Source organism: Neoarius graeffei, chromosome 15 (genome assembly GCF_027579695.1).
Source record: "Neoarius graeffei isolate fNeoGra1 chromosome 15, fNeoGra1.pri, whole genome shotgun sequence".
NCBI classification, from domain to species: Eukaryota; Metazoa; Chordata; class Actinopteri; order Siluriformes; family Ariidae; genus Neoarius; species Neoarius graeffei.
In genome coordinates this window covers 18,364,548-18,378,804 of record NC_083583.1, presented here as the reverse complement: position 1 = coordinate 18,378,804, position 14,257 = coordinate 18,364,548, and the positions used below count along the sequence as shown (strand labels likewise).

The 14,257-nt window shown below is 39.8% G+C and overlaps 1 protein-coding gene across 1 annotated transcript; it reads left to right on the top strand.

The window, feature by feature from the left end:
* The first annotated feature begins 4,679 nt into the window (after positions 1-4,679).
* On the top strand, positions 4,680-13,954 carry sinhcafl (SIN3-HDAC complex associated factor, like). Its single transcript, XM_060940431.1, has 6 exons — positions 4,680-4,747; positions 7,076-7,215; positions 8,217-8,316; positions 8,409-8,523; positions 9,403-9,553; positions 12,362-13,954. Exons 2-6 carry the CDS (start codon positions 7,088-7,090, stop codon positions 12,546-12,548), a joined length of 681 nt encoding a protein of 226 aa, XP_060796414.1. The 5' UTR covers positions 4,680-4,747; positions 7,076-7,087; the 3' UTR covers positions 12,549-13,954.
* The last annotated feature ends 303 nt before the right edge of the window (positions 13,955-14,257 follow it).

Below are 14,257 nucleotides of genomic sequence, written 5' to 3'. Positions count from 1 at the left end.
AATATGTTATGATGGTAGCTGGTCTTGTACAACCCCGATTCCAAAAAAGTTGGGACAAAGTACAAATTGTAAATAAAAACGGAATGCAATAATTTACAAATCTCAAAAACTGATATTGTATTCACAATAGAACATAGACAACATATCAAATGTCGAAAGTGAGACATTTTGAAATTTCATGCCAAATTTTGGCTCATTTGAAATTTCATGACAGCAACACATCTCAAAAAAGTTGGGACGGGGCAATAAGAGGCTGGAAAAGTTAAAGGTACAAAAAAGGAACAGTTGGAGGACCAAATTGCAACTCATTAGGTCAATTGGCAATAGGTCATTAACATGACTGGGTATAAAAAGAGCATCTTGGAGTGGCAGCGGCTCTCAGAAGTGAAGATGGGAAGAGGATCACCGATCCCCCTAATTCTGCGCCGACAAATAGTGGAGCAATATCAGAAAGGAGTTTGACAGTGTAAAATTGCAAAGAGTTTGAACATATCATCATCTACAGTGCATAATATCATCAAAAGATTCAGAGAATCTGGAAGAATCTCTGTGCGTAAGGGCCAAGGCCGTAAAACCATACTGGGTGCCCATGATCTTCCGGCCCTTAGATGGCACTGCATCACATACAGGCATGCTTCTGTATTGGAAATCACAAAATGGGCTCAGGAATATTTCCAGAGAACATTATCTGTGAACATAATTCACCGTGCCATCCGCCATTGCCAGCTAAAAACTCTATAGTTCAAAGAAGAAGCCGTATCTAAACATGATCCAGAAGCACAGACGTCTTCTCTGGGCCAAGGCTCATTTAAAATGGACTGTGGCAAAGTGGAAAACTGTTCTGTGGTCAGACGAATCAAAATTTGAAGTTCTTTATGGAAATCAGGGACGCCGTATCATTCGGACTAAAGAGGAGAAGGACGACCCAAGTTGTTATCAGCGCTCAGTTCAGAAGCCTGCATCTCTGATGGTATGGGGTTACATTAGTGCGTGTGGCATGGGCAGCTTACACATCTGGAAAGACACCAGCAATGTTGAAAGGTATATCCAGGTTCTAGAGCAACATATGCTCCCATCCAGACGACGTCTCTTTCAGGGAAGACCTTGCATTTTCCAATATGACAATGCCAAACCACATACTGCATCAATTACAGCATCATGGCTGCATAGAAGAAGGGTCCGGGTACTGAACTGGCCAGCCTGCAGTCCAGATCTTTCACCCATAGAAAACATTTGGCGCATCATAAAACGGAAGATACGACAAAAAAGACCTAAGACAGTTGAGCAACTAGAATCCTACATTAGACAAGAATGGGTTAACATTCCTATCCCTAAACTTGAGCAACTTGTGTCCTCAGTCCCCAGACGTTTACAGACTGTTGTAAAGAGAAAAGGGGATGTCTCACAGTGGTAAACATGGCCTTGTCCCAACTTTTTTGAGATGCATTGTTGTCATGAAATTTAAAATCACCTAGTTTTTCTCTTTAAATGATACATTTTCTCAGTTTAAACATTTGATATGTCATCTATGTTCTATTCTGAATAAAATGTGGAATTTTGAAACTTCCACATCATTGCATTCCATTTTTATTTACAATTTGTACTTTGTCCCAACTTTTTTGGAATCGGGGTTGTATGAATTTCTGAGCTATAAAATGAGTTGTGGTCTATTTTTTTACCGTAGCGTGTTATTTGTGTGCGGGGAAGGACACACATTAACAATTTGCATGTGTAGAATGGAATTTTCCACTCCAACAGTTAGAAGTTGATCGTGCTTCCATTTGCGGTCTTTCTGTTACGCGGGTGATCTGTTCGGACGTTATCACTGAAAAGGTGAGTTTTGACGGTTTTATTTTGTTTTAGTCTTGCAGTATAAGGCAATAGAATGTTTCTTTTTCATCTTACTTTCATATTTCGTAGTGTTTGCATATTTTTGGCCAATATTTTGCAACCGTGGTCAATTTAGATCGAATTTTTGATAGAATCTACGGCCAGTTATTTTGCCTCGCTCCGCGCTCTGTCCGTTGCAGTAGTGATGTCCCGATGCTCACGCGCCGCAGCAGAGACCCGCGCGACCTTCAGCCGGTACAGTCGCTGTTCTTTTACCACCGCCGTTATTCTCATCTTTCCGGTGTGTTCTTGATTTTTCCATTGTGTCCTATTTCGCCATATCAAATACCCAAAATGTATCATATTATTCATATTTAAGTGAATAATTAATTCAGTCATCATAACTTGGCATTTTTAACCCAAGCAATCAAAAAGAGGAAATTTATTCAATATTTTCACTCATCTGTGAAGGAGGGGCTTTAATTCTTCATGATGTAGTTATTTTATATATAAATCAATTTTACAAAAGCATTTGAATTGTAATAAAACAAAATGTCCATAGTGGAGGCCAGATAAAGCAAGATGCTATCTTTATTCTTATTAAACATGACAAAAGAAACATTGAGTGTTAGGTAAATGCAAAAAAAAAAAAAAAAAAGTAAAATTAGAAAATTTATTTTTTGACCATAATGTCCCAAATGAGAGACCGGTTTCTGAGATGGACCCCCCCAACCAGATTCCCCATGAAGCTTTTCTTCAAGCTATACTTCCCTCTATAAAAATACAAAAAAGTTAAGCGCAGTACACTGAACAGACAGTACTTCTGAGACTGTAGGAGGTGAAGCCAGCTAGCTGATGGTATGGTTGTTGATGTGCTAGTTGCTGAAACAACATTGATTATATGGGGTGCCAAAGTCCTGAGCTGTATAGATGAGCTAGGTTTCCTTGCCTTCCTTCATTTCATTTTTTTTCTCCATATTGAACAGGTTTTCACATGTTCAACCACTGGAAAGGATAACACCTTCCTTAATTCAAAATGGTCAGCCAGTCTTTTCTTGGTTTCTCTTTCTATAGCTTTAGGAGTACTTTGCGGGACAGCTCATAATTTCTCACTCACCACTGGCATCTACCATATAGGTACATTTTATATCCATATCTACGTATAGCTGTGTTGGCCCCAGTACAGTACACCGTCCATCAATGTAGCATTACCATCACTTAACCGATATTACTTGACACCGGCATTGTTGTATGTGGTGCTAGGATGAGTGCATCACGTACTGTACACTTACTGTCCACTTTATCAGACTCACCAGCTTTATTATTTAACCTTGTATGTGTACAACTAGTGGCTGTAACTCATCATTTTCCATAAACAGTGTGTATTAACAGTTTCTGACTACAGTACTGCTGTTGGCTGGATATTTTTTTGGATGTTGAACTGTTTCTCGACCCTGCAGTGACAGTAAAACCACAGTAATGCTTTTCTACATGATACACTCATAACAACATCATGATCTATGACGTGTCACCACGGTGCTAATAATGGGCCATCACTCATGGGTGGCACGTTAGCCTATGAGTGTAAGTGGTTAGCATGGTCGCCTCACAGCAAAAAGGTTCTAGGTTCAAGCCTAGCGGCCGGCGAGGGCCTTTCTGTGTGGAGTTTGCATGTTCTCCCCGTGTCTGTGTGGGTTTCCTCCGGGTGCTCCGGTTTCTCCTGCAGTTCAAAGACATGCAGGTTAGGCTAATATGGGACGGCCTTGGGCTGAGGTGCCCTTGAGCGAGGCACCTAACTCCCAACTGCTCCCCAGGCATGGCTGCCCACTGCTCTGGGTATGTGTGTGTGCTCATTGCTCACGTGTGTGTTCACCGCTTCAGATGGGTTAAATGCACAAGCGTGTGATAAATAAAGTTCTTCTTCTTAAACGATTATTGACTCATTGGTGGTCACCCGTCCCAATGATGGAAGGATGGATGGAGTTTGGTATCAGATGGGCTACAATAAGAAAGAAAGCAACCACAACTTTATTCATCACACACTTGTGTGATTCCTCTCTGCATTTAACCCATCTGAAGTAGTGAACACACACATACCCAGAGCAGTGGGCAGCCATGCTAACAGCACCCGGGGAGCAGTTGGGAGTTAGGTGCCTCGCTCAAGGGCACCTCAGCCTAACCGCATGTCTTTGGACTGTGGGGGAAACCGGAGCACCCAGAGGGAAGACATGGAGAGAACATACAAACTCCACACAGAAAGGCCCCTGCCGGCTGCTGGGCTCGAACCCAGAACCTTCTTGCTGTGAGGCGACCGTGCTAACCGCTACACCACCGTGCCACCCAAGTATTCATATACCTAACTGGAAAGCCTGACAAGTCTAGACAGACAGACAGACAGACAGACAGAGATATCTGTTTATCTATAGAGGCATATACGTATAATCACCTCATTGGCACTACAATAAACTAAATTTTCAGACATTAACAGACATTTTCAGACATTAATTGTTTATATGTGCAGGAGGCGGGATTTGTCTGAATACTTGTGGAGATGAAAAAAAAAATTCGCGCTCTTTTGCAAAAAATAAACACGACGCTATTTACGCCAGAGCACAGCATTCTGGGAATGCGAGTCCTTTAAACGCTCGTTAACACGTCGCTCAGAGTATATACTCCTACATATCCCAGGATGCAACATTCTTAAATGGCGAAAAGCGAGCTCATTGATTGGTGGAGTGGATGTTTAAAAACTGAGGCGCTGACACTCCTTATATGGATTTCCTGCGAACCGCGCTGTTTCCCCTGCTGGTATTTGTATGCAAATGAGACGCCTCCATTCATGCGCGTGCGGTCCGTCGTAGTAAGACATGCGCAGTACGGAGGAATAAAAACGGACGGAATTTCAAAGTTTCCTACGGTAAGCACTGCAGTTGTTGTTGTTTTGTGTGAAGCCGGGAATTAAACACCGTGACGGTTTGCGTTGCGTGTTTAGTTTGTGTGTACGGTGAGAATATGTACGTTTAAACAATGGTGTGTATGTGTGTATGTTTCGTGCACGGACGCGGCGCGTGGCGTGGCATGGCATGGCAGCAGCAACATGCTAACAATAGCTAACTCTAGTCTGAGGGGAGATTTGGCGCTCTCCATGGCTGAAAAGTTTGAAGAAAAGGAACAGAGACACGTTTTTGTTCAAAGATTCAATCCGACATGTGTAGAAATCCAGCTTAAGACGAATTTTGGTATAAATCCAGATCTTTAAGAGAGTGAAGGGAAGACTGAGGACCTCCCACTCTGTGTGGTGGTTTTTTTTTTTTTTTTTTTGTCTCGCGCGTCCATGAGTATACAACACGTTAGTTTACCAAACTCGCTGCTTTTTATACCTCAATATGGCTTGTTATTAAAATAACCCTAAAGACGCACGTTTCCAGAACACACTCAGTATTTCCTGACTAAATATCCGAGGTGTCGTGGCTGTATTTGGTGTTTTTTGTCGAGGCGCAGAGACTCTTCAGCTGTTCACGCTGATCTGATCAGCATCCACTCAAGGTGCGCGCGCGCTCCAAGTTGAACTTGTGCACATAAACACCACTATTAAAATCCTCTAATGCACAATCGGTTTAAAAAGGCTGGATCCGACTTCTCTCTGTAAACTCCACTCAAGTCCTGATGTACTTTCGGTTTTATGAATCTGATATTGAAAAAAAATAAAGCACATTTTTTTTTTTTTTTTTTTTTTGTCTTTGGTGCACTTCTTGCTCTTGGACTGAAGCCAAATCATCTTGGTTTCACTCTTCACTTGGGGATGACTCCTGAGCATGAATCCAAGTTTAAGGGATTGCCAGAAAAAATGTATATGAAAAGTCAGGCTTTTAATAGATGCTAATGCTGATCCCAGTTCTTGGTATAAATTTCATGTCCGTTTAGGCAGAGAAACTTTGCATTTTTTAAAATGCAAGTGTATCTGAACAGAATGTCGGTGTAAACTTGACACTGTAAAGGGATTCATTCGCAGACCTGGAGAGCATGTGGGAATTGAGGGGAAATATGCTCTTTGGCTAAGTGAGTTGTTGTAAATTAATTTTCTGATCTCCATCCCAGGCCCTTTAAGTAGGTGATCAAAAGGCCTGAGAGATTTGACAGCTCATACTTATCCAAAGAGTTTTTTTTTTCCCCCCCCTCAATTCCCACATGCTCTCCAGGTCTGGGAATGAATCCCTTTACAGTGTCAAGTTTACATTGACACATTATTCCCAGGTACATTTTTTTTTTTTTAATTTTATTTTAAGTTTCTCTGCCTAAACAGACACTTATGAAATGTATACCAAGAAGAACTGGAATCAGCATTTTCGCCCTTAAAAGTAGACTGCCTTTTGACTTTCATAAAACTGATGAAATTTGGTCATTGATTGTATGTTTATTTCTGTAATATCTTAAAACGGGCCATTCTGTGGCTGGGAAGTTATTTAATTTGAGGGTAAATCGCTCGCTTCGTGCAGTCAAGTGTACTGAGGAAGTCTGTGTGCATGCATTGGTTTACCTTTGACTGTGCTGATAGTTGCATCATTCTGTTGCTAAACAAACAGTTGATCAAAGTGCTCACTGACCACTGATTGTTTAGTTTCATTCTGCATTTCCTTTCCTTCACAACATAACGTCCTCTCACTTTGTTACTGTAGTCGGTCTTTCACGTTTCATGCGCGCACACGTGTCCTCCGGTTCCCTTTCCTGTTTCAAATTTGTATCCTACAATGCCTTGCACAAACAGGGAAAGCCCACCATGTGATGCATGACGTAGTATCTTGTATTGCGTCATGGTGAAGCAGGAAAAAATAGTGGAGAATTTAGGGCCACGTGGCTGTAAATTCATTAATTGTTCTATTTAGATTTTAAAAAATGAATAAATTGGAAGTCTGTGACTTTTGAATTCTGTAGCTTTGAGTCGACTAAACAAAAATAATTAAATGACCTACACTTGAAAAATCTGAAAGGCAGTGCAGCTTTAAAGTTTCCCCTCACCCCAATCAAAGTAAATTCAAGGCACTGGTTATAAATTGGTTGTTCCCTTGTGGAGTCTGCTTGTTTTAGCGGTTTTGTCTTTGTACTGGTAATGAGTTTTGTGGATTATAAAACCTTTTCAAAAGGTCTGGATTTTTCATTTACAAGTTTGCAACAGTTTAACAAGTGTTAAAGTATCACGTCCACTGCTAGGAGTTTTATACCCTGTCTGTTTTGATTGCGTTCTCAGGATCAACCAGAGATGTTTGGATTTCACAAATCCAAGATTTATCGTAGCCATGAAGGCTGCTGCATTTGCAAGACCAAGTCCTCCAGTTCCCGGTTCACAGACAGCAGCAGATACGAGGAAACCTTCCGCCTCTGCTTCGGGTGAGGATGACTGCAGCCTTAATATATTACTGTTTACTCTTTTCATCTAACTGTTTATTCATGTGTTGCATCATACAGCTTCGCCCCTTCCACTCCCCTCTGTCTAGATGTAGCAAGTTGTAATGACTGAACAATTGACAGCGTTTTGCTGCTTATCGGTGCAAAGGCCAGTTGCCTGAATTAATACTGCTTGATCAAAATTAAGTGTTTGGGGTGTTTGTCTCCAGCGAAAATGTTATGTCATTGAAACGTCATCTCTATTCAGTTTGATAATGATGGCAGCATGAGCCAATCATGTCACATTTCAAGGCCTGTGGAAACTCTAGGCAGCAAGGAACAGGTGAGAAGATGAAACTTAGCACAGTGAGGTAGGAATAGAAAAGCAGTCAAATGTCCAACCAGCTTATTACTATGAGAATTGGTCTAAAATTTTATTTGATAATATTTAAGAATTTTTTTTTTTTTTTTTTTTTTTAAAGCAAATATATTTTTAAGGAAAGGAAGCTGGGCTTGATGGGGGGACTTTTGTGTGGAGTTTTCATGTTTTTCCCATGTCTGTGTGGGTTTCCTGTGGGTGCTCTGGTTTCCCCCACAGTTCAAAGACATGGGGTTAAGTTAACATGGGGTGGCCTTTGGCTGAAGTGCCCTTGAGCAAGGCACCTAACCCTCAAATGCTCCCTGGGTTCTGTTGCATGGCTGCCCACTGCTCTGGGTGTGTGCTCATTGCTCACTTGTGTGTTTACTGCTTCAGATGGATTAAATGCAGAGGATGAGTTTCACTGTGCTTGAGTGCACATGTGACAGTTGTTGTCTTAATTAAATATGCAGGTAGTTGTCAAGAATGAATGGCTCATCACTTCCTATCTGTAACTTTGATGCATGAAAGCCTTCAAATATCAACATTAATATCCCGGAATAAATATTACAGCTTCATCTGGCTGTTCTCCCACTGTTCGATATTTACGGATTTTCCTCATCTTTGCTTCATTCTCTTTTGTTAGTTTATCTGAAGACCGAGTCGGTGACATCTGCAATGCCTGTGTACTGCTCGTAAAGCGATGGAAAAAGTTACCACATGGTTCGAAGAAGAACTGGAGTCATGTACGTATTGGGTTCATTAAGCTTGCAAAGTGATTTCGTGTTTAAAAATCAGCCGAGTGTTTGAGTTTTATTTCTTCATCCATTTCTTTAAGGTGGTGGATGCGAGAGCAGGGCCCGGCTTCAAGCTGACGAAACCCAAAAAGATGAAGAATATCGATGGGAAGAAAAAGAGCAAGCTGAAGAAGATGCACAAGTTTAAACGGCAAAGTGAGTTCAATGTCGAGCATGTCGTTTTGATTCCTTAAAGGAGAACTGAAGGCTAAGGTTTTTTATTTTAAATTTGTCAATTCTATTTCTCACTTGTATTAAATATAGGAATGCATTTTTGATGGCTATTTTGTCACTGCTATAGCAAGTTGAGTGTTTGAAATACACTATGTAATAGCAGTCCATATGTCAAAGCAATGGCTGTAAACGAGATTTGTTGAGACCTGTGCGAGACATTATAGGGTGGAAGTAAAATGTACAGCAGAAATCAAAGTGGCCAACATTGTCAAAAGATGCACGCGCCCTCTTTCGAATGCTGATGTAATCAAGCCGGAAGTTGTTTTGATTGCAGTCAGGAAAGTTTGAGAAAAGTAGGCAGTAATTGACATTTTAAACTGGTTTTTGTGCAATATTTTGTTTGGAAAACAGTTCATTTGATGGAATAAATGTGACGTGATGCTGAGGACACCTGGCTGATGCTTCATATTTCGAACTCTCGCACAAGTCTCGTGCGGATAAGTGACTCCTGCTGTGGACCAAACCAACTACTTTCAACATGGCTAAAAACCAAATGGGCTGATAAGTGTAATGTTTAATAACAATTAGTTGTCAAAACGAGTCATGATTCCTCTAAGGTTACTAAAACTGAAAACGTAAGTGAATAACTCCATTAAGAAATAAAGTGAAATTTAAAAATGACTTCAGTTCTCCTTTAATTTGTGAAGTGGATAAGCCTGTGAAGTGGAATGTGCTTGTCACAAGCAGTAGGTGTTGGATTGCACACTTGATGAACCTCAGTGCAGTTTGTCCAATTGTAACTAGACTGAGTGACATTTTTATGATTAGTCAGTCATTTTAAAATTGTTTCTTTCTCTCCAGATTCTGATGCCCACAGCACAACCTCCAGCATGTCTCCTTCTCAGTCTCCCAGCCACAGCAACCAATCAGACGACGGCTCAGACATTGAGACTAAGCAGAGGCGCCCAACTCCAGCAGGCTTCTCATTTCTTGACCTCTCCTACTGGAAAAGGTAAAAGAGTGATGGAAAAAATGTCAGGGGTGTGGGGTCCCTTCCCTCCCTTATAAAATGGTTCAAAGATTGGCAATTGGGGCATGATCTGAGTGTGATAGAAATCTGCAAGAAAGGAAACCAAGGCTTGATCTAAAACACATTAGAAAGTGCAACGTGCCAAAATAGATGTATGTGGTAGCAGTGACTTCAAACACAAATGACCGGTTAATTATGTAGGGGCACATGATTACAGCAGGAATATCAGAGCATGGAGACAAGGTGAGTGTGTAGAGCACTTTCAGCAAGCATGGCCACTAAAAACAAGCCCAAGATGCTGGGAATTGCATCATGAGCAAAGTCACTGGTGACTTTGTTGCTCAGTGCTCACAGACCTGAACTGTGTGTGTGTGTGTGTGTGCCAGTTTCTCAACAGTTCCTGATGTGGCACTGCATATTCAGGCACTTGGATACTGTTTATATGCAGTGATGTTTAATCAGGTCATTTGTAGTGGAGGAAGATGCTGTAGTTCCTCCTCTTGATGCAGACTGCTTTGCTTTGGTGTTATTGTGAATTATGTCCAGACCATTGCCTTTTCATGATGTCGGTTCATTAGCATGACCATGTACTCTGTCTCATAGTACCACACAGTATCAAATGCATCGGAGCATTTTTCTGAGCCTTTGTGTTGGACTAATACCAGTATCGGGGTGTGTGTATATTCATAAGTGTAGCAATTTTACCACAAGCCTTTTCTGAGGTGGTCCTTTCTATTGGTGTACTGTCCATCACTGCTAAATACAATGCAATCAGTAACACAACATGCATGTCTGTTCAGAAGCTGACCATATCTTTGTCTACAGCAAAATGTAATTATGTGACTTTCAGGGATGTGATTTTTCCACGAATTCACAGAATTCTGCTTTTTTTTCACCTCAAAGTTTGAAAAATTTTTTCTGATTTTTCGCTCAAAAATCCGCATTCGTATCCTATTCGTTCCGACTTTCAGTAATTCTGTCATTGAGATGAAACGCAGTGTTGCCAGATATACTGCTTGCGTCTTCCAGCCCAAAATATGTTCAAAACCTGCCGAAATGCACTTAAAACCGCCCAATCTGGCAACAGTGGAAACGAGGTACGTGATTGGCCCATCGCTCTGTAACAACCAATGAACGCGCTTGTTTGTTAGCTGTACGTAAGCTCGCTTCAAACAGAGTTGAAAGATGGCAGCCTCTGTGATCGAGCGTAAAGATGCAAATCGAGTTAAAGAAATCGACAGAATAGTGAAAAACAAATTCCGCTGGGAATGGTTGGAGAAAGAGGTTGCTACAGACGTTGGACATAAGACTGTGACATTTGTTCAGTGATTTCGTTCTGAACACTGGAGTTATGAATATCCTTAAGTGAATGAACACTGCAATAAGTTGTGAATATTCTTAAGTGAGCGAACACTGGAGTTATGATTATCCTTTGGTGAGTGAACACTATAGTTATGTATATGAAGTTGACATTGCTAGAGTAGAAACTGCAGAAAAAAGTGACTAATATGCTGGAACTGGACATGGATGCTAGCATCTTTTTTTTTTTTTTTTTTTCTTTGAGAGTTCCTGAAGACTTGTGGATGAATTCTTATGTTGCATGTTTGTTTGAAAAGGCACATTTAGGTATGTTCAACTTCTACAGTAATTGAAAGTATAAATTTTGTTTTTCCTTATACAGTTTTCTATTTATTCTAATGCAGATTTAATTTAGAATGACATTTTTAGGTTTCATGTTTTGGCTGGACATCCCTGGACTTTAGTCTCTACTAGGCATGTTGGCCTAGTGAGTTGCCCAGTGGTTAGTGTGTCTGCTTCTCTACCAGGGGATTGTGGGTTCTACTTGTGATCAGGTCATACCATCATAAATGGTATCTACTGCCATCTGGTGAGGCATACAGGAATGCAGATGAGTAGGGAGTTGAACCAGCCCCCACTGTAACCCTAGCTATGTAATCAGTGAAGGGCAGAGGGCTATAGAAATTGGTGTTGCCTGATGTGCCTTAAGGGTCTGGTTAATACTTAAGTGGGCAACTGTCTAGGAATACCAGGTGCTTGCACAGGGAGGACTAGGTGTGTAATGATGTATTGTGTGACAATCACGATATACATTTGACAATTCAAATTGTGAAAATAAATCGTGATTGTCAAGCTGCGTAATCTTGGTTTCTCCTAGCTGTAGTTACGCTATTTAGACGGCAGAGGACGTTCAGTAGCAGGAATACATGTGACTTCTCCCTAGGTGAATGTAACGCCTCTCCTCCTAATGCCCTAAATGCACAAAAAAAATGGGAAAGGGCTGTTGTGATTGACTGTACAAATAGATTATCAAGAAACCAGAGCTCTCTTTTTACAGACTGAAGAAAGCTAAAGAGAAGCAAATGGAGGAGGTAGTACAAATCTTAAGTTTAAGAAAAGGTCTATTTTTGTTAACGTTCATTTGTAATAATGGCCTATTAACTAATTCTTATTTTAAATGTTCCAAATGTGTGTAAACTAATTCTTGGTTATAAAGAAAAACAAAGGGTTTTTTATATACAATAGAACTTATTTTATTTATACATTATTTTAATTTAACCAGTAATACGCTTTCAACTGAAAAAGGCAAATAAACATTATTTGATGGGAGCAATATCTTATTCCCTACCTCCCAAAGATTGATTGTGTGTGGGGGGGAATCAGTTGTGAACCCAATATCGTGACCCTTGTTTGTGAATTGGGTGACTTTTTTTTTTTTAAATAAACATGCCTAGTCTGTTTTTACACTTCTCTATGCTTCTACATTTGTAGACAGAAAGTGTGCTGTGGTATCGTGTACAAAGGGCGTTTTGGTGAAGTAATCATCGACCCTCGTCTCTTCAAGCCCTGCTGCAGCCCCAAGCAGCCACCAGCAGTGACCTCACCTGCCACAGACTCCCCATGCGCTGCTGACACACTGCCGTCTCCCCTCGCAGAGGACTTGAAGGAGACCTGGTGACCTTGTTACACCTTCGAGCATCTCCTCAAGGCTCAGTTACTTTGTCTCCAGTGGCAGACTCTATCATTCCCACATGACTGTGTAAATGCTGATTTGGATTTTTAATATAAGGGGGGTAAAGCAGTTAAATTCAATATGGGCATTAGTAAATATTCATAGGATCAGGATCAAGTTGCCGATACGACGAGAATTTTTTTTTTTTAATTATTTTTTGGCACTGTAAAATCTTTGCATTTTGTTGTAGTGCTTGTAAATATTTTTCAATTCCAGTGCACCAAAAGCCTCCTGTCTGGCTCCTAGTTCCCTTTGTGTAAATTGAGTTATTATAAGTGTTCATGAAATATGGCATATTGATGTCTGACAGTGCTGAGTGTGAGGTGTTTTTTTTTTTTTTATAAATTAAATGTAAAACAAATCCACTCTGTCTACAAACTCATTTGACCCAGGTGTGCTGGTAGAGTGGGCAGTTTTAAGTGTTTTGGTTAGCAAGGTTTGAATGGGTTGACTAATGGTGGCAAAGTGACTATATAGTTCAATTTGTCCATTAAATGCATGTGTCTGTTAATTTCTCCATTCCTGGTTACTATTGTCAAAGGCCATGAAACGCAGGCTGCAAACCTTTTGCCAGACCTTTCAAAAATAAAAGTGCATGCTAATATTAATATTCAAAATGCTATTTATTATAGCATGCTAAGTCAGTATGTGATGAATGCATCTTGGGTTATATTACTTAATGTTCAGTGTGATCGTGTGACTTTTTAATTGTAAATATTGATATTCTTTTCACTACAGATTTTAACAGCATCTGATACTGTGACTTTTTTAAGACAAACTATTTTTGGCAGCTGCTTCTAGCCACTGCATGCTTCTCACTTAAGTGTTTTAATGTAAAAAAAAAAAATCAGCAATAATGTTTTTTTTTTTTTTTAAAACGTGATAGTGTGCAACTTTTAAATTCTACAGGTGATGGCGCTTCACCTTTTTGCAACGGGTTTTTTTTTTTTTTTTTCCCTTACTCAGGCAGCTTTATAATCCGAAGTAGTGGTGTGAAAGAAGTTCACGTTTAAAATGACACATTTAAAAGGCATTTCATTTATAGAAATTAAGCAAGACATTCAATTTTCATTGTATTGTTGGAGTGAATTAACAAAAAGCAATAGTTATCTCTGGCTTCCAGACTACCAAGTTTATTTGCATAATACCAATAAGGTTCAGGGAAACTATTTACTTGGTACATTTTCAGTTACTGTTAATGTGCCTTTATGAGAGATTTAACTGAACATGAATTTGTCTTTTCTAATTTATACTATTTATTCAAAAGTCTGTACAATTGATGCTGTAAAGAGGTTTTGTGCACTTTTATACATTTTAACTTTTTTTTTTATATATTTTTATCTGGTCATATCTTCAATTTAATAAAGCCTTGTATGCAAAATTATTTCTGATGTTGGGTCTTATGGATTTATAATTTCAAAATTTAAATTGATTTTATGAAACCTGGTTTTTGCAGTATTAGCATGAATTAAATAAGATGGAAAAATAAAGCAAGCCACCACAAACCCATAAGTACAACTAGTTGCTTAATTATGATGAAAGATATGGTGGTGTATAATTGTGCATAGCAGTAAAATCAGTTCTATCTTTTAATGCTGTGCAACACTTCCAGCAGGTCAGCTGCAACGCTTAAAATGTTTAAAATATCGGTATCC